Genomic DNA, 21,788 nt, shown 5'->3' with positions numbered 1-21,788 from the left:
ACTACTACTAGTTCATCTTGGAGCCTCAGTAGAGTCACAGGAGTGCAGCTAGTTTGGGGCTTTCACTTAGTGAGAGGGAGGTCAGTGTTCCCTGTGACTGTCACATGCATTGCATGTGGGGGGGGGATTAGGTGGCATAGAAGGGGCATGTCGTGGAATCGGGCATAACATGGACACGTGCTTGGCATAGGATCAGTCAGAATAAACTAGACAGACAAATGCTGGCTTTCAGCCTCCAGCTCCAACGCCCACATATGCAGCCTAGCGGACAGCTCTGAATTAGGCCCATGGTTTGCTAACTCTGCATTCATTTTGGTTTGTTATGTCAGAGTAACCACCACACTGTCCCCATGTGGAGTCACAGATGAGATCATATATTCATACCTTCCACAAAGCGGGACTCGGCCGAATCACACAGTGCAGTTCCCCAAACCCTGCCATTACAGTCCAGGTTTTCAGGATAGCCATGCCTCAGCACAGGTGACTAAATTAGTACCTCAGTCAAACATTGATATCCGTAAAGCCTGCACTGCGAAAGCTACATTTCCATTATACCTCTCCCTGCATGCGTCTGATTGCATAACTGTGACACACCTGGTTGGATTTAGACGCACTCGCTGTAGCGAAGAGATAATTGCTCCGCTATTAGATATTGGCAGCGCGTCCGCAGTCAAATCGGATTGCTACATGTACATGCTAGGACACAGAGCTGGATTTAGGGAAGGGATGGGCATTGCATCGTGATGTCTTACTACCATCAATGTTTCTTCATTCAATGGTATTTTTACCAGTCGATGGTGACATTCCGATGTTATCCTCCATCAAATGGTAAACATTTGATGGTAATCCGATGGTCCCGCCCACTAGCCAGCCATATGCGTGGCCACGCTGAAGATGGTTGCGCATGCACATATCATATAAATCTGGGGTAGCCAACCCTAGTCTTCGAGAGCTACCAACAGTGCATGTTTTGCAGGTCTCCTCACAGAATCACAAGTGAGCTAATTAGCTCCATCTGTGGATCTTTTCAAATGTGTCAGTGATTAATGAGTGCAGCTGTGCAGCAGCTAGGTTGTCTGGAAAATGTGAACTGTTGGTAGCTCTCGAGGGCTAGGGTTGGCTACCACTTATATAAATGTTTTCCCTATCGAAATCTTTTGACCTGACGGTCAGCGACCGGTGTGTATGGTTTATGGGATTAATCAGCCGATGCCCTCACAACAGATATATCTCTGGATTGCACTGATGGTTGGTTAGTCACTGCATAGGAACCATCTGCAGCATTGCGACTGATCAGAACCGATCTGCAGCACTTTTTCCTTGGAAGGAAAGAAAACCAGCAGTCACGTTTTGGTGAAAGAAATAAGTGTATTTCAAATGGTCATCATATTCACACACACACTATATACACAGTACAGTACATGGCACACACACACTATATACAGTACATGGCACATCTCCCAACTGCCAGGCACCAGAGCTCACAAGGGGGAGGAGCCCGCAGCAGGGGGAGGGGCGAGTAGGTTACATAGACCACACCAGTCCACAGTCACAGCAACTACTGCTGCTCTCAGAGACCCCGCCCAGGTCCCGCCCCGCTGATGTCACTTCCAACTGGTCTCCTAGGAGACGAGCGGACGCTGCAGGGGAGAGATCGGGATCTACAGTCTGGTATATATCTATATATCTCCCCATTACTGTGCTGTAAATGCTGTGCCCCCCTGTACTCTGCCCCCTCACAGCCTAGTGGTGTAATACACGTGTGTGACCCCAGTGCCCAAACTATGCCCCCTCCTGCTGTATTACACGTGTATGACCCCCAGTGCCCACACTACGCCCCTCCCCTCACCCCCTCCTGCTGTATTACCTGTGTGTGAACCCAGTGCCCAAACTATGCCTCTTCCCTGTACTCTGCCCCCTCACACCCTCCTGCTATATTACATGTGACCCCAGTGCCCAAACTATGCCCCTCACCCCTCCTGCTTTATTACACTTGTGTGACCCCAGTGCCAAACACTATGCCCCCCACGTGCTGTGCCCCCCTCACTCCTCCTGCTGTGTGACCCCAGTGCCCAAACTATGCCCCCCTCCCCCCTCCTGCTGTATTACACTTGTGTGACCCCAGTGCCAAACATTATGCCCCCCACGTGCTGTGCCCCCCCTCACTCCTCCTGCTGTGTGACCCCAGTGCCCATGCTATGCCCCCTCCCCTGTACTCTGGCCCCTCACCCCCTCCTATATTGCACGTGTGTGACCCCAGTGCCTACACTATGCCCCCACGTGCTGTGCCCCCCTCATTCCTCCTTATGTATTGAACGTTTATATATACAAATTGTGTTGGAGACACTCACCAGTCTTTTAGCAGAGTCACATATAGATTTAATCAGGCAGCATGGCAATCACAGAGGGTCGACGTTTCGGTCCACCTCTAGGACCTTTTATATATATATATATGTTGCTGCTATAGATAACACACAGCACTGGGAGATGTCTGGTCTGCTGGTCACACCACGACTGAGGGTCTCACAAGTCTCTCTCACCCCCCGACCCCCAATCGCAGACAGTGGAGAAGAGTATGAGGATCCACGTCCTGATCCCAGCACAGAGGGGGATGTACAGCTGGAGATGTAAGCGCGGGGAAGGGGGGAGGGGTATCTGGCAGAATTGCACACATTGCTGGGAACTTGTTTAGTTTCACGGCGGCCGATATATTGGATGCGATATCGACCGATATATCTAATATTTTACCTGTTCATAACCCCACTGTCCACTAAGCATGGAGTTGATTTTATATAGTGTGGTGAGCGCAGTAATCCGCGTCCGCTCGCCACACTATATAAAATCAACTCCATGCGTAGGGGATAGTGGGGTTATGAACAGGTAAAAAAATCCCTGCGGATCGGCCGATATCGCATCCGATATATCGGCCGCCGTGAAACTAAACAAGTACCCATTGCTGTACTCTCTATAGACCCCCCCCCCCCCCCCCACACTGCTCCCACACCTGTGACTCGTCCTTTTTCTCCGCAGCGACTGTGGCGAGGAGGTGATGAGCTGCCGCTTCAACCCATCCGGGACCCTGCTGGCTGCTGGACTTGTCACTGGGACCATTAAGGTAATGTAAGGTGGCAGCAATCATCTGTACATGGCGTGTGTGTGTGTCACTGGGTATCACAGTGTATAGTGTAAGGGTGTATATATATATATCTCTGCAGGTGTACACCGTGTCTGACGGAAGCTGCCTGCACACCCTGAGGGATGATCAGTCGATGGCGGCCGGTCTTCCTGTGACTGCTCTCAGGTTTCACCCCACCACACCTGTCTCCATGGGAGACTTGCTCCTAGCTACATGTAAGAGGCCTTCCCCTACTGCTGTCTAGTCACAGATCCTCCCTCTCTCCCCACTGTCTCCTTCATTGCTGCTTCGTGTCGTTGTCCCATCAGACGCCGGTGGCCAGGCGAAGTTCTGGCACTTGTCCACTCAGAGCTGCGTCCGTCACCTGCAGGAGGACCGACAGATCCTGGCCGTGACCTTCAGCCCATCCGGCGACCACTTCCTCACTGCAGGATCCAGTCAGGATATCCTTGTGTACGACACCAAGAGCATGGCATGCGTCAATGTCTGCCAGCCCAGGTCTGTCACCCCTCTCCTGCCACGAAGATGACATAGGAACAGGGGCATAAATTAGGCTGGGATCATCTGTGATGGGTCCACGTGTGGTTACACGTCTGGTCAAAGTCACCGGTGAAGACTACATCCTGGTGGGAGCTTCCATTAGTTATTACTTAGCAAGTGTGGATGGAACATTAATCCTTGTGGACATGAGCGATACAAGCAGCTCTCACGGATGGATAGCGAAAGTGCCCAAACCAGAGATGTAATCTTCTGCCCAGTCTACACCACTGGTTCCTAACCTTGGTCCTCAAGAGCCCCTAGCAGTGCAGGTTTTCCAAGTCACCTGGCTGGTGCGCTGTGTATAACCAATGTGAACTGTTGGGGGTACTTGAGGACCATGGGTGAGAACCACTGGTCTGTAGGAAGCCTCCATTCAACATGGGTTGTACTAGAAGTCAGTCAGAGCAGACAGATGATTCCTGCATGAGGGCCATGTAATAGGCCATCATCTAACCACCCTGACAGAGACTTTCGTGGGCAAATCTGACCGTGAGCAACCTAATTGCCAAATGCATCCAGTACGTGCTACATTGTTTTGTCATGGTTTGAGCTATGTTAAACATTAATGACTGGTTATCCTGTATGCAGTATTGGTGGCTTCTGTCACATATATTCCACAGCCCTAGTAAGTCTTAGTGTTCTGTAGGGATGCAGTCGTGTTCAGCCCAGAATATGTCATAAGATGTGAATGTTCTCTGTAAAGCGCTGAGGAATATGTAATATGTATAATAATAAGATAGTGTGTCAACATTGTTGAAACGACATTCTGCAAGGACTAGAGGGTCAATGTTAGGCTGCAGCAGCAGAGAGTTAGGCTGCGGAGGGTTAGGCTGCAGCAGCAGAGGGTTAGGTACTAGGGGGAGAGTTAGGGGTTAGTGAACACTTAGTCACCATCAACTGACTGCTGAACCTGGTAACTCACCCTCTAGACCACAAGGAAAGTTTTGTGAATATTCTAATCATGTCTACATTTTATCAGTGCCAACATTATGAATGAGCATGTGGTCAGTGTCGACATGCTTCATGTCTACATTTTGACAATGTCGACAAACTCTACCAATCCCCTTTCTGTATATGTCAGTCTGTACTAGTCGGTATATTGCCAGCACACTTGGTAGTTTTACCATTGTCACCACCCCAGCTGCTCTTTCACCTTGTATGTTATACTAATGACCGTGATCCGTCTCTCAGCCCGTCTCTATCTGTGATGGACGGACACCGCTCTCGTGTCTTTGGCCTGACCTTCCACCCTAGCAGCGAGGAAAGCTTTCTATCCGGAGGCTGGGATGACACTGTGCAGGTGAGCCTCCAGTATGTGTATGGGATCCCTGTACATCAGCCCCATAGTATCCTATAATCACACTGTACTGATGGTGTCTCCTTGTGTCTCCTCTGCCAGTTCTGGGACATTAGACAGCAGCACTCCCTGAGGTAATAGCCTGCAGCAGTGACACCTCTGTGTTGTGATGTTAGGAGTGTATCTGACTTTTATCATTATCCCCTTGGCAGGAAGATCTCCGGCCCCCATGTCTGTGGCGACGCTTTGGACATTGATCCAGATACCGAGCAGATTCTGATTGGATCATGGAGGAAGCAGGATAATCTGCAGGTGAGCTAGGGATAGGAAGCAGGAGAACGTGCAGGTGAGCTAGGGAGAGGAAGTAGGAGAATCTGCAGGTGAGCTAGGGAGAGGAAGCGGGAGAACCTGCTGGTGAGCTAGGGAGAGGAAGCGGGAGAACCTACAGGTGAGCTAGGGAGAGGAAGCGGGAGAACCTACAGGTGAGCTAGGGAGAGGAAGCGGGAGAACCCGCTGGTGAGCTAGGGAGAGGAAGCGGGAGAATCTGCAGGTGAGCTAGGGAGAGGAAGCGGGAGAACCCGCAGGTGAGCTAGGGAGAGGAAGCAGGAGAACGTGCAGGTGAGCTAGGGAGAGGAAGTAGGAGAACCTGCAGGTGAGCTAGGGAGAGGAAGCGGGAGAACCTGCTGGTGAGCTAGGGAGAGGAAGCGGGAGAACCTACAGGTGAGCTAGGGAGAGGAAGCGGGAGAACCTACAGGTGAGCTAGGGAGAGGAAGCGGGAGAACCTGCTGGTGAGCTAGGGAGAGGAAGCGGGAGAACCTACAGGTGAGCTAGGGAGAGGAAGCGGGAGAACCTACAGGTGAGCTAGGGAGAGAAAGCGGGAGAACCTGCAGGTGAGCTGGGGAGAGGAAGCGGGAGAACCCGCAGGTGAGCTAGGGAGAGGGAGAACCCGCAGGTGAGCTAGGGAGAGGAAGCAGGAGAATCTGCAGGTGAGCTAGGGAGAGGAAGCGGGAGAACCTGCAGGTGAGCTGGGGAGAGGAAGCGGGAGAACCTGCAGTTGAGCTAGGGAGAGGAAGCGGGAGAACCTGCAGGTGAGCTAGGGAGAGGAAGCGGGAGAACCTGCTGGTGAGCTAGGGAGAGGAAGCGGGAGAACCTGCAGGTGAGCTGGGGAGAGGAAGCGGGAGAACCTGCTGGTGAGCTAGGGAGAGGAAGCGGGAGAACCTGCAGGTGAGCTAGGGAGAGGAAGCAGGAGAATCTGCAGGTGAGCTAGGGAGAGGAAGCAGGAGAATCTGCAGGTGAGCTAGGGAGAGGAAGTAGGAGAATCTGCAGGTGAGCTAGGGACAGGAAGTAGGAGAATCTGCAGGTGAGCTAGGGACAGGAAGTAGGAGAATCTGCAGGTGAGCTAGGGACAGGAAGTAGGAGAATCTGCAGGTGAGCTAGGGACAGGAAGTAGGAGAATCTGCAGGTGAGCTAGGGAAAGGAAGTAGGAGAATCTGCAGGTGAGCTAGGGAGAGGAAGTAGGAGAATCTGCAGGTGAGCTAGGGAGAGGAAGTAGGAGAATCTGCAGGTGAGCTACGGAGAGGAAGTAGGAGAATCTGCAGGTTAGCTACGGAGAGGAAGTATCAGAATCTGCAGGTGAGCTAGGGAGAGGAAGTGGGAGAATCTGCAGGTGAGCTAGGGAGAGGAAGCAGGAGAACCTGCTGGTGAGCTAAGGAGAGGAAGCGAGAGAGGTTGCAGGTGAGCTAGGGAGAGGAAGCGAGAGAGGTTGCAGGTGAGCTAGGGAGAGGAAGTGGGATAACCCGCAGGTGAGAGGAAGTGGGAGAATCTGCAGGTGAGCTAGGGAGAGGAAGCGGGAGAACCTGCTGGTGAGCTAAGGAGAGGAAGCAAGAGAGGCTGCAGGTGAGCTAGGGAGAGGAAGTGGGAGAACCCGCAGGTGAGATAAGGAGAGGAAGCGGGAGAACCTGCTGGTGAGCTAGGGAGAGGAAGCGGGAGAGCCTGCAGGTGAGCTAGGGAGAGTCTGGATGTCTTACTAACATCAGACTGGTGGAAGTGCTACTACTAATTATGATAGTTGCTGGACCTGATCCCATGGAGGACAGGGGACTGGCACACCCCTAATCTCTATTCCTGTCATGGTGACAAGAACATGGTTCTCCTGCTAATATAGGGTCTGTAAGGTAATGTACCCTTTGTTATTCACAGTGACAGTGATTGGAGGTCTGCTCTTACTGACATTTCATCTCTTCCCCTAGGTTTTTGACTCTAAGTCTGGAAAAAAGATACGTACGGTGCCCGATGACTTCCGCGGCCCATCCAGGGTGTGTACGGTGCAGACACATGTAGAGGGGGAGATTTGATCCCATTTAATGTTGAACAAGTAGCACCTTGCCTGATAGATCTATGTGCATCTAACACCAAGGTATATAAATGTCTCTCAGGTGTACAGCTGCCGCTGGTTGGGCGCAGGTCACATGGTTGCAGCAGGAAGTGACATCAACATGTGTCGGATTGTTGATCGCAACTCTTTGATGGTAGGTGAACTCTACGGTATAACCTCATGCATCATCCCTGATCTATCAGAAATCACTCTGACAATTGGTAATGCTAAGTATCTTGTTAAAGACTTTAATTATTGCGTCCTCTCCTGTTGACTCTGTACTCACCCCCAGCTCTTTCTCCTTCCCACAGACGCGAGGGAGTCTGGTTGACCTTCCCTGTGGAGTTTACAGTCTTGACATCTCTTCCAAGCCATCCTCTGCCCCTCTCATTGCTGTGACCTCGGACCACAGACTGTTCTTGCTGCGTCCTACAGGAAGTGCCTTTTCCTAAATATATGACTTGTCTTTGGCTGCATTTGTGGTGTATGTAGTGTGATGCTGGGGGGCAGCAGCTCAGTACCCGAGTGTGTGTGTGATATTTCCCATTCACATAACGGAGGCCAAACTTTAGCTCTTTGGTCAGAAATCTCAACTTTTAGGGACACTCGGGGTCAAACAGCCATCATTTAACCTCACACTGATTATGAGGTAAAGGATTGGGTCACAGGCATGCCCGTATGTGTGTGATTTATCCTCAGGTGCCACACTTGCCCTCTTTAACCAGCCAAAGCAGCCTCTAAGTACTGGATTTGAGGCACATTGCCGACCTACAAATATTAATGACGCTGCTAATTACACACTATGACGTTTATTTGACATCATACCGTTGACATATTTTTGACAAGTATTCGCATTGTAATTTGTTTGTTTGGATATAAAGACTTTCGTAAAACCATATGTGGTGATATTCCTCAGGACAGTTATAGTAGAAGTATCTGTGCAGTTTACATCTTCTCCACAAGATGGTGCTAGTGAGCAATGCATGGAATACTGGTGACAGGTTATCCAAATTGGATGCAGTCGGCATCCCAGCATTCAGTATACTGATGCCGGCATCCCGTCTGTCTTCAGAAGACTAGCACTGGAACTTCAAATAGATCAGGATGCCGAAGCTGTAATCCCATAGCTGGCATCCCGACCAGTAATATGCAGCAATTGCTAGCTTCAGTGTGGGGGACCTAGGGTTAGGCCACAGTGACAGATGAGTGTCTTTTATAATAACAAAAAAACTAGAATGGAGAACTGCAGCTATGATGCATGTCCATGGTGAGTGGTAAGCATCAGGCCCCCATACAGCACTGTAATCTCTGCGTCTCCCATATAACGCGGTCATGTCCATGGTGAGTGGAAGCCACCAGGCCCCCATACAGCACTGTTAACTCTGTGTCTCCTATATAACTTGGTAATGTCCATGGTGAGTGGTAAGCACCAGGCCCCCATACAGCACTGTAATCTCTGCGTCTCCCATATAACGCGGTCATGTCCATGGTGAGTGGTAAGCATCAGGCCCCCATACAGCACTGTAATCTCTGCGTCTCCCATATAACGCGGTCATGTCCATGGTGAGTGGTAAGCATCAGGCCCCCATACAGCACTGTAAACTCTGCGTCTCCCATATAACGCGGTCATGTACATGGTGAGTGGTAAGCACCTGGTTCCCATACAGCACTGTAATCTCTGCGTCTCCCATATAACTCGGTCATGTACATGGTGAGTGGAAGGCACCAGCCCCTATACAGCACTGTAATCTCTGAGTCTCCCATATAATGCAGTCATGTCCATGGTGAGTGGTATGCATCAGGACCCCATACAGCGCTGTAATCTCTGCGTCTTCCATATAACTCGGTCATGTCCATGGTGAGTGGAAGGCACCAGGCCCCCATACAGCACTGTAATCTCTGCGTCTCCCATATAACTCGGTCAAGTCCACGGTGAGTGGAAGGTACCAGGCTCCTATACAGCACTGTAATCTCTGAGTCTCCTATATAATGCAGTCATGTCCATGGTGAGTGGTATGCATCAGGCCTCCATACAGCACTGTAATCTCTGCGTCTCCCATATAACTCGGTCATGTCCATGGTTAGTGGAAGGCACCAGGCCCCCATACAGCACTGTAAACTCTGCGTCTCCCATATAACTCGGTCATGTCCATGGTGAGTGGAAGGCACCAGGCCCCTATACAGCACTGTAATCTCTGCATCTCCCATATAACTCGGTCATGTCCATGGTGAGTGGTAAGCACCAGGCCCCTATACAGCACTGTAATCTCTGCGTCTCCCATATAACGCGGTCATGTACATGGTGAGTGGAAGGCACCAGGCCCTTGTACAGCACTGTAATGTCTGTCTCCCATATAACTCGGTCATGTCCATGGTGAGTGGTAAGCACCAGGCCCCCATACAGCACTGTAATCTCTGCGTCTCCTATATAACTCGGTCATGTCCATGGTGAGTGGAAGGCACCAGGCCCCCATACAGCACTGTAATCTCTGCGTCTCCCATATAACTCGGTCAAGTCCACGGTGAGTGGAAGGTACCAGGCTCCTATACAGCACTGTAATCTCTGAGTCTCCTATATAATGCAGTCATGTCCATGGTGAGTGGTATGCATCAGGCCTCCATACAGCACTGTAATCTCTGCGTCTCCCATATAACTCGGTCATGTCCATGGTTAGTGGAAGGCACCAGGCCCCCATACAGCACTGTAAACTCTGCGTCTCCCATATAACTCGGTCATGTCCATGGTGAGTGGAAGGCACCAGGCCCCTATACAGCACTGTAATCTCTGCATCTCCCATATAACTCGGTCATGTCCATGGTGAGTGGTAAGCACCAGGCCCCTATACAGCACTGTAATCTCTGCGTCTCCCATATAACGCGGTCATGTACATGGTGAGTGGAAGGCACCAGGCCCTTGTACAGCACTGTAATGTCTGTCTCCCATATAACTCGGTCATGTCCATGGTGAGTGGTAAGCACCAGGCCCCCATACAGCACTGTAATCTCTGCGTCTCCTATATAACTCGGTCATGTCCATGGTGAGTGGAAGGCACCAGGCCTCCATACAGCACTGTAAACTCTGCGTCTCCCATATAACTCGGTCATGCCCATGGTGAGTGGAAGGCACCAGGCCCTTGTACAGCACTGTAATGTCTGTCTCTCCCATATAACTCGGTCATGTCCACGGTGAGTGGAAGGCACCAGGCCCTTGTATAGCACTGTAATCTCTGCGTCTCCCATATAACTCGGTCATGTCCATAGTGAGTGGAAGGCACCAGGCCCCTATACAGCCCTGTAAACTCTGCGTCTCCCATATAACGCAGTCATGTCCACGGTGAGTGGAAGGCACCAGGCCCTTGTACAGCACTGTAATCTCTGCGTCTCCCATATAACTCGGTCATGTCCATGGTGAGTGGAAGGCACCAGGCCCTTGTACAGCACTGTAATCTCTGCATCTCCCATATAACGCAGTCATGTCCATGGTGAGTGGAAGGCACCAGGCCCTTGTACAGCACTGTAATCTCTGCGTCTCCCATATAACTCGGTCATGTCCATGGTGAGTGGAAGGCACCAGGCCCCTATACAGCACTGTAATGTCTGCCTCTCCCATATAACTCGGTCATGTCCATGTATGCTGTTTAATGAGAGCCCAGAGTCTGCTATAGACGTATACAGTTACTTCATTGATGAAAGGGGAACAGATGATTATTTGGGTGTGAAACGGACAATTACTAGAAATCAGTGTCTGGCCGAGCCGATGAGCGGTCCCGATGCCATCAATGTCCCCCCCAGGCCAGCTTGTGCAGGGAGCGGGCGACGTTCTCCAGCCGTGATCTGTACTCCAGCTCACTGTAATTCCCCATCGGCACTCCGGATAATCCGTGCACGGCCCCCCAGCAGCAGCCGGCAATCACCCCTGTGGAGTCACTGTCACCTGGACGGGAAGGAAGATTAAGGTTATAGCAAAGAGCATGCACTAAGTGCCCATCTGTCGCAGGTATGGGGATAGTGGAGAAGCTCTGCAAATCACTCAATATTGGGGCACAAGTCATCTGGCACATAGCAATCGGTGTCCGAATATTACTGTAAGGGGCCAGTAAATGGGCGGTGTTAGGGGTTTACTCCCACAGCCTTCATCAAACAGCCTAAGTGAGACATTGATGAAGTTCCAGACTGTTCCCCCATATAATGGCCACCTGTTGGCTTAGCATTCACTGAACATTGACCCAGTTGTAGGTCTACAGGGAGAAGACCTGGACCCCGCCAGACTACACTGAGATCAGCCACAGAGTAAGCACTCACTGGTCATTGGCTGGTGGCAATTGTGGCACCAATGGAGTCCTGGGGGGTGTGGCCTTTCTCGCGAGGCTTCAGTCCTTGTAGGGGGCTAATATAAGTCAGAGAAGACTCACCTCCGTGGAACATGGATCTGCTGCACAGCTCAGCCCAGGAGTCCCCAGCACCCAGGAGCGCATCATACGCAATAATAGGAGCATCGTGTCCGCTCCTCCCAGGCCAGCCATCCAGACTCCATCGGCCGTACTCTGTGTCCCTCTCCGCAGCGCCATAGAGAGATGGAAATATCGCAGGGCCCGTGCCCTGTGCCAGCCCCCTCTCTGCCAGGTATCTGAGGAGACACAGAGAAAGGTGATTTCATATCACAGAACCCCCCCCATCACCAGCCGCTGCCCGCTCACCTCTCCCAGCTCTCCCGGAAATAATCCCACGCAGCCAAGTGAGGAGCCGCATCAGTCTCTGTAGAGCACACATACTCCCGGGCCAGGGGAAGGGTCTCCAGCAGGCGGACCCCCCATTGTTCTAGAGGGACCCTCTGCACAGACAGGGATGTGAAGAGAGCCGAAGCCAGTGATCCGAGATAGCCTGCAGACAGCCAGAGGGGGCGACAAGGCAGAGCACATGCATTAGGTAGGCGTGCAGGTGGGGAAGACTTTAGTATGCAAGTGGGGTCACAGCTAACACCTACTAATTTCCATAAACCCTGTGGTAATCCAAAATGCAACACTAAAGCCTGCTCCATATGTACAGATTATATACCAGTGGTTCCCCACCTCAGTCCTCGAGGACCCCTAACAGTGCAGGTTTTCCAGGCCACCCAGCCAGCGCACTGTGTATCACCCACCAACTGTCACATTTAAAAAATCCCCAGGTGACCTGGAAAACGTGAACTGTTGGGGGCCCCGAGGACCGGAAGTTGGGAACCCCTGGATTATACGATGATATCTGTTATGATAGATGCTATGAATACAACAGAAGAGCCCGTCCAATCAGCAGCCAGCTATGTAAATCTGACCCAATAGAAATATTCTGCACAGACCACAGACATTATGGTGCAGGGGAATCGGATTTGCTATGACACATTAATATCCCTATAGTCAGTAATAGGTACTGCAGCAAATGAGAGGGACTAGGACTGGTTATAGGGTGTTCAGCGCCCTCCCGCAAACCATGCATTGGATATGTCCTTCATCCCGCCTATGTACGTAATAAGTCGCAGCACACAGGGCGCATAAGAGTCGCCAGCTCCTGTACAAGTCAGGGAAAACACTAATGTAGACATTTGGGGGCAGATTTATTAAGCTCGGTGAAGTGATAAAGTGTCTGGTTTTTATCACCGGCCAATCAGCTCCTACCTGTGAAGTTACAGGCTTGGTTTGAAAAATGACAGGTAGGAGCTGATTGGTCGGTGATAAAAACCAGACACTTTATCACTTCGCCAAGCTTAATAAATCTGCCCCTTGGTGTCCTGTGCGCACCCTACGGGCTGATTCTAAGTGACCCGACCCCCCAGCAATCTCTGACACTGCATAACTATATATCTACCCTTCTGCATCCGCATCTCACCCAATTCCTGCTCAGTACTGCGGCGGCCTCTCCCTACACATACAGCCTGACTCAGCTTCAGTTGCTGTTATGTTTCTAATGGATTACCATGGACAATGATTACCCCGCTGACCGCGTGATGCCGGCCCGGGGGGAGACACTGACCTGTGGGATGGTTGTGAGTCATTTTCCCACTCTCCACACTGACAGCAACCAGGAGAGGCAGCTCCGACGGCCGGGGGAACCTGCACGGGGAGGAAGAGAGAGAGAGAGCAGCCCATCACTAGGGGACCCAGGGGGAGAGAGAGAGAGAGCACCCCATCACCTGGGGGGATACCCAGAGAGAGAGAGCAGCCCATCAGTGGGGGACCCAGGGAGAGAGCAGCCCATCACTGTGGGGATCCCACCAAACATACCACCAGTTCTTGATGTGTCAGAACGCCTACAGAGATCACTTCCACACCGTGGAGGCCGCCATTTTGTCTCCTGACTATAATAAATCAGTTCTCTAGTAGCCAGTGACATGGCTGGGGCAGCCCTTTCCCACATAGTACAGGGGAGTAAACACATTGGTATATAACGAAGCATTAACAAGTTCTGAAACAAATGGCAAATATCTCACCTCAGCCCTATACACATGGAACGCATTGCTGCACCGCAGCCGGTCGCTGAGGGGTTAAAGGGGATCTTGTACCCGCCAGGCTCCCCGGGGCGCAGCTGTGAGGTCCCTATGCAGGAGAGTGGGGAGTTACTGAGTGATAGGACCCAATACCCAGCAAGAACCAGGCCCCTCCCACATGTATTACATCACTGATGCGGAACGCGTCCCATGATAGAATGCAGCACTGGACTGCGATGGCGAAACGCATCCAGAAATGAGGAATCCCTGACACAATCCTTTACTGCTAATTCATGTTTTACCACATTCACTTGGTGATAATTACATACAATAATCCGTACAATGTGTTATACATCGAGCAGTCTTAAGTATTATTCAACACTCATCGTACACAAAACACGTTTCCCTTACAGTAAGCATGCACTTACCCAGAATGCTCGTGGGCCCAGGTTTTCTCCCTTCCATGTCAGACATGGCGGTCACATATCTGCTCGCCAGATCATGGTATAGATCCTCACTCAGCTTCCCTATACCCAGCGATGGGACAGGAAACACAGACTTTAACATCAGTTGGCATTGCCCACTTTATCTAACAGTATACAATTCTCTCCACAAGCGTAAAGCCCTTTGGTTCATAGCAGATTTGGCCAAATCCAGACTCGCTAACGCGTTTCACACAGGCCACTTCTGTCTCCTGATCTTCACCCCCTACCTGTAAGGACCATCCCCTGAGAAGTTCTAGAACATAAGTAACCTTCCCAGGGCGCAGACTGCTCTTATGTCATCTCCCACCTGTTGCCAGCCTCACTAACGCGTTTCACACAGCCCACTTCTGTCTCCTGATCTTCACCCCCTACCTGTAAGGACCATCTCCTGAGAAGTTCTATAACATAAGTAACCTTCCCAGGGCGCAGGCTGCTCTTATATCATCACCCACCTGTTGCCAGCCTCACTAACGCGTTTCACACAGGCCCACTTCTGTCTCCTGATCTTCACCCGGTACCTCTAAGGACCATCTCCTGAGAAGTTCTATAACATAAGTAACCTTCCCAGGGCGCAGGCTGCTCTAATATCATCACCCACCTGTTGCCAGGCTCTCTAACGCGTTTCACACAGGCCACTTCTGTCTCCTGATCTTCACCCCCTACCTGTAAGGATCATCTCCTGAGAAGTTCTATAACATAAGTAACCTTCCCAGGGCACAGGCTGCTCTTATATCATCACCCACCTGTTGCCAGGCTCGCTAACGCGTTTCACACAGGCCCACTTCTGTCTCCGGATCTTCACCCCCTACCTGTAAGGACCATCTCCTGAGAAGTTCAATAACATAAGTAACCTTCCCAGGGCGCAGGCTGCTCTTATATCATCACCCACCTGTTGCCAGGCTCCCTAACGCGTTTCACACAGGCCCACTTTTGTCTCCTGATCTTCACCCCCTACCTATAAGGACCATCTCCTGAGAAGTTCTATAACATAAGTAACCTTCCTAGGGCGCAGGCTGCTATTATGTCATCACCCCCCTGTTACCAGGCTCTCTAATGCATTTCACACAGGCCTACTTCTGTCTCCTGATCTTCACCCGGTACCTCTAAGGACCATCTTCTGAGAAGTTCTATAAAATAAGTAACCTTCCCAGGGCACAGGCTGCTCTTATATCATCACCCACCTGTTGCCAGGCTTGCTAACGCATTTCACACAGGCCCACTTCTGTCTCCTGATCTTCACCCGGTACCTCTAAGGACCATCCCCTGAGAAGTTCTATAACATAAGTAGCCTTCCCAGGGCACAGGCTGCTCTTATATCATCACCCACCTGTTGCCAGGCTCGCTAACGCATTTCACACAGGCCACTTCTGTCTCCTGATCTTCACCCCCTACCTCTAAGGATCATCTCCTGAGAAGTTCTATAACATAAGTAACCTTCCTAGGGCGCAGGCTGCTATTATGTCATCACCCCCCTGTTGCCAGGCTAACTAATGCATTTCACACAGGCCCACTTCTGTCTCCTGATCTTCACCCGGTACCTCTAAGGACCATCACCTGAGAAGTTCTATAACATAAGTAACCTTCCCAGGGCACATGCTGCTCTTATATCATCACCCCCCTGTTGCCAGACTCAGTAACGCGTTTCACACAGGCCACTTCTGTCTCCTGATCTTCACCCGGTACCTCTAAGGACCATCTCCTGAGAAGTTCTATAACATAAGTAACCTTCCCAGGGCGCAGGCTGCTATTATGTCATCACCCCCCTGTTACCAGGCTCACTAATGCATTTCACACAGGCCTACTTCTGTCTCCTGATCTTCACCCTGTACCTGTAAGGACCATCTCCTGAGAAGTTCTATAACATAAGTAACCTTCCCAGGGCACAGGCTGCTCTTATATCATCACCCACCTGTTGCCAGGCTCGCTAACACATTTCACACAGGCCCACTTCTGTCTCCTGATCTTCACCCCCTACCTGTAAGGACCATCTCCTGAGAAGTTCTATAACATAAGTAACCTTCCCAGGGCACAGGCTGCTCTTATATCATCACCCACCTGTTGCCAGGCTCGCTAACGCGTTTCACACAGGCCCACTTCTGTCTCCTGATCTTCACCCGGTACCTCTAAGTACCATCTCCTGAGAAGTTCTATAGCATAAGTAACCTTCCCAGGGTGCATGCTGCTCTTATATCATCACCCACCTGTTGCCAGGCTCACTAACGCGTTTCACACAGGCCCACTTCTGTCTCCTGATCTTCACCCGGTACCTCTAAGGACCATCTCCTGAGAAGTTCTATAGCATAAGTAACCTTCCCAGGGCGCAGGCTGCTCTTATATCATCACCCACCTGTTGCCAGGCTCTCGCCCGTTGCAAGGTGCAGCACGGTGTCATCACTGACTGGCCAGTCCGGCAGGGATGCTGTGATGTTCTGGAGACCACCCAGTTCCTCCAGCTCTCTGTGAATCTGTGGCCCAGATTTGCAGTATTCCCAGAGCTGATTCCTGTAGCCCAAGGCGTCTCCGGCCGCGCTCAGCAGCATCGCTGACACATACAGGTCACATGACGGCGGGCTGACGGACAGAAGAGGAAGAGGGTATTGGCTGTACCTATTGCGCTATATTCTTGGCAAGATAAATATAGTATTTAGAGAAAGTATATTGTATAATGCAGTGGTTCTCATACTCGGTGCTCAGGACCCCACACAGTTCATGTTTTTCAGGTCACCTGACAGGTGCACTCATTACTCACTGACATATTTTAACAGGTGGAGCTAATTATTTCACTTAATTCTGTGAGAACTGCAAAACATGCACTGTGTGGGGTCCCGAGGACCGACTTTGAGAACCTGTGGTATAATGTATGGGCTAATGCACTCCCGGCTGTACGTTATATGGACATTAGAAGCTATGGCATCTGGTCAGAATGTTGGCATGGACACTGGTGAACAGAAATGCTGACATGCCACGGAACCAGCGCAGTCATCTCAGTGCGTTGTGCCACTAATCGGAATGTTCACTAATCCAGTTTATGACATTATAAATAGTGTATGATGTATATGTGCAAACGCCATCACCTCGCTGGGATCGAGCTCGTATTGTATCCCTAAGGACAATGCAGTGGGAGGCACCACAGGAGTTACAGCATCATAGACTATAGTGCAATACCGAGAGAGAGGCACCACAGGAGTTACAGCATCATAGACTATAGTGCGATACTGAGAGAGGCACCACAGGAGTTACAGCATCATAGACTATAGTGCGATACCGAGAGAGGCACCACAGGAGTTACAGCATCTTAAACTATAGTGCAATACCGAGAGAGGCACCACAGGAGTTACAGCATCATAGACTATAGTGCAATACCGAGAGAGGTACCACAAGAGTTACAGCATCACAGACTATAGTGCAATAACGAGAGAGGCACCACAGGAGTTACAGCATCATAGACTATAGTGCGATACCGAGAGAGGCACCACAGGAGTTACAGCATCACAGACTATAGTGCAATACCGAGAGAGGCACCACAGGAGTTACAGCATCACAGACTATAGTGCAATACCGAGAGAGGCACCACAGGAGTTACAGCATCACAGACTATAGTGCAATACCGAGAGAGAGGCACCACAGGAGTTACAGCATCATAGACTATAGTGCAATACCGAGAGAGGCACCACAGGAGTTACAGCATCATAGACTATAGTGCAATACTGAGAGAGGCACCTCAGGAGTTACAGCATCACAGGGCACTGCGGAGAGAGGCACCGCAGGAGTTATAACATCACAGGTGTCACGGACCCACCGGTCGCCTGCTCCGATACATCAATCTGAGTAGCTCCGGCCGTGACTGGGGTTCACTTTGGACACTCGGGTCCTTTCTTTGAGGTACACTGCCACCAGCCAAAACCTGATTTTAGCGCTTGAAACTGCGCAAGGGGCGGCTTGGCTCGCACCTGACCACACAATACAGTATAAAAATGGTAACGTTGTAGCGTTCTCTTCTGAGGCTAAGTCCTAAGAACACAGAATCAGAAACTGGAAATATGTATTATTTATTCCTAGAAATACTACAGAGCTTTAAGTGACAAAAATGGTTACAAGATAGTACAATGATTTTAAAAGCACACACAAGATAAATGCAATTTCAGAAATAAAAGGGTATAAAAGAAATGAGAGAACTGTATCTTACACAAGTACAAATTCTGGTGTGTGTGGGGGGGGGGTCTCCACAAGAAAAAAGCGGTCGCTTCCAGCTCGATGCTGCACCCCAAGAAGTACAGTGACCTATTTGCCAAACAGAACAGTTATACTTGCAGACTCTCTCATCCCTCCCACCCTTAGGATTTGACCCTTTCCATGCTGACTAGGGAATGTCCATATATATGGGACCTTTCACATGAAGAATTTGTCTGCCGTTTCCAAAGGGATTGATAACTGGCAGGCTTCACTGATACGAGGTTTAACTGGGTGGGGAGACTGTCCTCTCTTCTGGGCCATGGTTTATGAGGGGTCTCAGATCTTTATCTGGCATCCTTCCTTCAAAGGATTACTAAAGATGGTCAATCTGAGGGAATACAGACCTCAAGCTCCCAGGGTCACAAACAGGTTACACACATAATACAAGGCATGTCCTGATTCCACACATAATAATCACAGGAGACATAACTTTACAACAATATCAGACATACATTGATCTCACATATAATAATAACGGGAGGCATACTTTAATTTGATCGATCACCTAATCTGATCGTTACAACAGGGCACTGCGGAGAGAGGCACCACAGGAGTTACAGCATCATAGACTATAGTGCAATACCGAGAGAGGCACCATAGGGGTTACAGCATCATAGACGTACAATACCGAGAGAGGCACCACAGGAGTTATAGGACTCGATCCTATTAGGTCCGAAGGGTGTGAGGTGCCATTCCGTTGCCATTTTCATGCGTTTAAACGCTGAATACGGCACACAAATTAAGCCGATTTCGCACCCTTTGCTGAGCTAAATTCACTTAAAATTGCTCGCACCTCTGTGGAGGTGCAAGCGCTTGTAAGCGAATTCAGCCATCAGTAAAGTGCTCCTGGTGCCGTGATGATTCGCACTCGTGAATCATCCGCACGGAATAGGATCGACCACATAGTATCACATATCACATAGGCACTGCTGAGAGAGGCACCACAGGAGTTATACCATCACAGTGCACTGCAGAGAGGCACCGCAGGAGATATAGCATCATAGTGCAATACTGAGAGAGGCGCCACAGGAGTTATAGTATCACAGTGCAATGCAGAGAGAGGCACCGCAGGAGTTATAGCATCACAGGGCACTGCAGAGAGAGGCACCGCAGGAGTTATAGTATCGCAGGGCACTGCAGGCGTTATAGTATCACAGTGCACTGAAGAGAGAGGCACCGCAGGAGTTATAGCATCACAGGGCACTGCAGAGAGAGGCACCGCAGGAGTTATAGTATCACAGGGCACTGCAGAGAGAGGCACCACAGGAGTTATAGTATCACAGGGCACTGAAGAGAGAGGCACCGCAGGAGTTATAGTATCACAGTGCACTGAAGAGAGAGGCACCGCAGGAGTTATAGTATCACAGGGCACTGCAGAGAGAGGCACCACAGGAGTTATAGTATCACAGTGCACTGAAGAGAGAGGCACCGCAGGAGTTATAGTATCACAGTGCACTGAAGAGAGAGGCACCGCAGGAGTTACAGCATCACAGACTATAGTGCAATACCGAGAGAGAGGCACCACAGGAGTTACAGCATCACAGACTATAGTGCAATACCGAGAGAGAGGCACCACAGGAGTTACAGCATCACAGACTATAGTGCAATACCGAGAGAGAGGCACCACAGGAGTTACAGCATCATAGACTATAGTGCAATACCGAGAGAGGCACCTCAGGAGTTACAGCATCATAGACTATAGTGCAATACTGAGAGAGGCACCTCAGGAGTTACAGCATCACAGGGCACTGCAGAGAGAGGCACCGCAGGAGTTATAGTATCACAGGGCACTGCAGAGAGAGGCACCACAGGAGTTATAGTATCACAGGGCACTGCAGGCGTTATAGTATCACAGTGCACTGAAGAGAGAGGCACCGCAGGAGTTATAGTATCACAGTGCACTGAAGAGAGAGGCACCGCAGGAGTTATAGTATCACAGGGCACTGCAGTGAGAGGCACCGCATGAGTTATAGTATCACAGGGCACTGCAGTGAGAGGCACCACAGGAGTTATAGTATCACAGTGCACTGCTGAGAGAGGCACCGCAGGGGTTATAGTATCACAGTGCACTGCCGAGAGAGGCACCGCAGGCGTTATAGTATCACAGTGCACTGCAGAGAGAGGCACCGCAGGAGTTATAGTATCACAGTGCACTGCAGTGTGAGGTAGGAGTTATAGTATCACAGGGCACTGCAGAGAGAGGCACCGCAGGGGTTATATTATCACAGTGCAATGCAGTGAGAGGCACCGCAGGGGTTATCGTATCACAGGGCACTGCAGTGGGAGGCACTGCAGTGGGAGGCACCACAGGGGTTATAGTATGGCAGGGCACTGCAGTGGGAGGTAGGAGTTATAGTATCACAGGGCACTGCAGAGAGAGGCAACGCAGGGGTTATAGTATCACAGTGTGAGAGGCACCGCAGGGGTTATAGTATCACAGTGTGAGAGGCACCGCAGGGGTTATCGTATCACAGGGCACTGCAGTGGGAGGCACTGCAGTGGGAGGCACCGCAGGGGTTATAGTATCGCAGGGCACTGCAGTGGGAGGTAGGAGTTATAGTATCACAGGGCACTGCAGAGAGAGGCAACGCAGGGGTTATAGTATCACAGTGTGAGAGGCACCGCAGGGGTTATAGTATCACAGTGCAATGCAGTGGGAACTAGTCTCTTACTTGCTGTCCATGATAAGTCTGCAGTCGGGAAGTCCCTCTAGTGCAGCAGTCTCCACCTAATAATATGCATGCATGGTGTATTATTATCCCAGTGCACAGTTATGTCCCTCCCTCCACCTCCCCTCTGTGTAATGTGTGTGTGACTCCTGACAGTCATGTGCTGCTTCTACTCCCACTATCAGTGCACCCTTCACTCTGTTCCCCAGTGTTAGTGTACCCTCCACTTGGTTCCCCGGCCTATCAGTGCACCCAAGGCCGTCTTTTCATATGGGCTTAATGGGCACTTGCCCAGGGGCCCCAGGTGTATAAGGACCCTAAACTGATAGCTGAGGATCCCCTTTTTCTAGGGATACCAGAATTTTGAAAATCGGCCCTGGGGAACTGGAGATATCCAACTTCAAAGCAGTAGTCCACATCTCACCTGTTAATTGCAATTCCCAGTCATATTTCTCAGGTTCTCTCTGACTTAGAATTTTTTATAGAGTATATTCCAAAAACTGGGACTCTCCCCTTTCTGAGGACACTAGCGGCTTGTCTCTATCTTGCCCAGAACTGGAGATATCAGCCTTCCAGCAGCCGGTCCCTGCTCCA

The 21,788-nt window shown here is 50.6% G+C and overlaps 2 protein-coding genes across 3 annotated transcripts; one reads left to right on the top strand and one right to left on the bottom strand.

The window, feature by feature from the left end:
- Positions 1-1,500: 1,500 nt before the first annotated feature.
- On the top strand, positions 1,501-8,243 carry LOC146019864 (uncharacterized). Its single transcript, XM_083152481.1, has 11 exons — positions 1,501-1,671; positions 2,468-2,627; positions 3,031-3,115; positions 3,216-3,351; positions 3,445-3,634; positions 4,868-4,976; positions 5,076-5,107; positions 5,186-5,285; positions 7,223-7,288; positions 7,409-7,501; positions 7,659-8,243. Exons 1-11 carry the CDS (start codon positions 1,602-1,604, stop codon positions 7,797-7,799), a joined length of 1,182 nt encoding a protein of 393 aa, XP_083008607.1. The 5' UTR covers positions 1,501-1,601; the 3' UTR covers positions 7,800-8,243.
- On the bottom strand, positions 8,141-21,561 carry LOC146019865 (ADP-ribosylhydrolase ARH1-like). Of its 2 annotated transcripts, none has more exons than XM_083152482.1 (8): positions 21,198-21,561; positions 16,640-16,863; positions 14,236-14,334; positions 13,811-13,916; positions 13,354-13,433; positions 12,045-12,228; positions 11,760-11,974; positions 8,141-11,281 (listed from the first exon to the last, which is right to left on the bottom strand). In XM_083152482.1, exons 1-8 carry the CDS (start codon positions 21,206-21,208, stop codon positions 11,124-11,126), a joined length of 1,077 nt encoding a protein of 358 aa, XP_083008608.1. In that variant the 5' UTR covers positions 21,209-21,561; the 3' UTR covers positions 8,141-11,123. The 2 variants fall into 2 exon arrangements, with proteins under 2 accessions (XP_083008608.1, XP_083008609.1); XM_083152483.1 differs by lacking the exon at positions 21,198-21,561 and adding an exon at positions 18,479-19,762.
- Between the last annotated feature and the right edge of the window lie 227 nt (positions 21,562-21,788).

Source organism: Crinia signifera, chromosome 7, assembly GCF_055691185.1.
Source record: "Crinia signifera chromosome 7, ASM5569118v1, whole genome shotgun sequence".
Lineage (NCBI taxonomy): Eukaryota > Metazoa > Chordata > Amphibia > Anura > Myobatrachidae > Crinia > Crinia signifera.
This window is presented reverse-complemented; position numbering and strand designations above follow the sequence as displayed.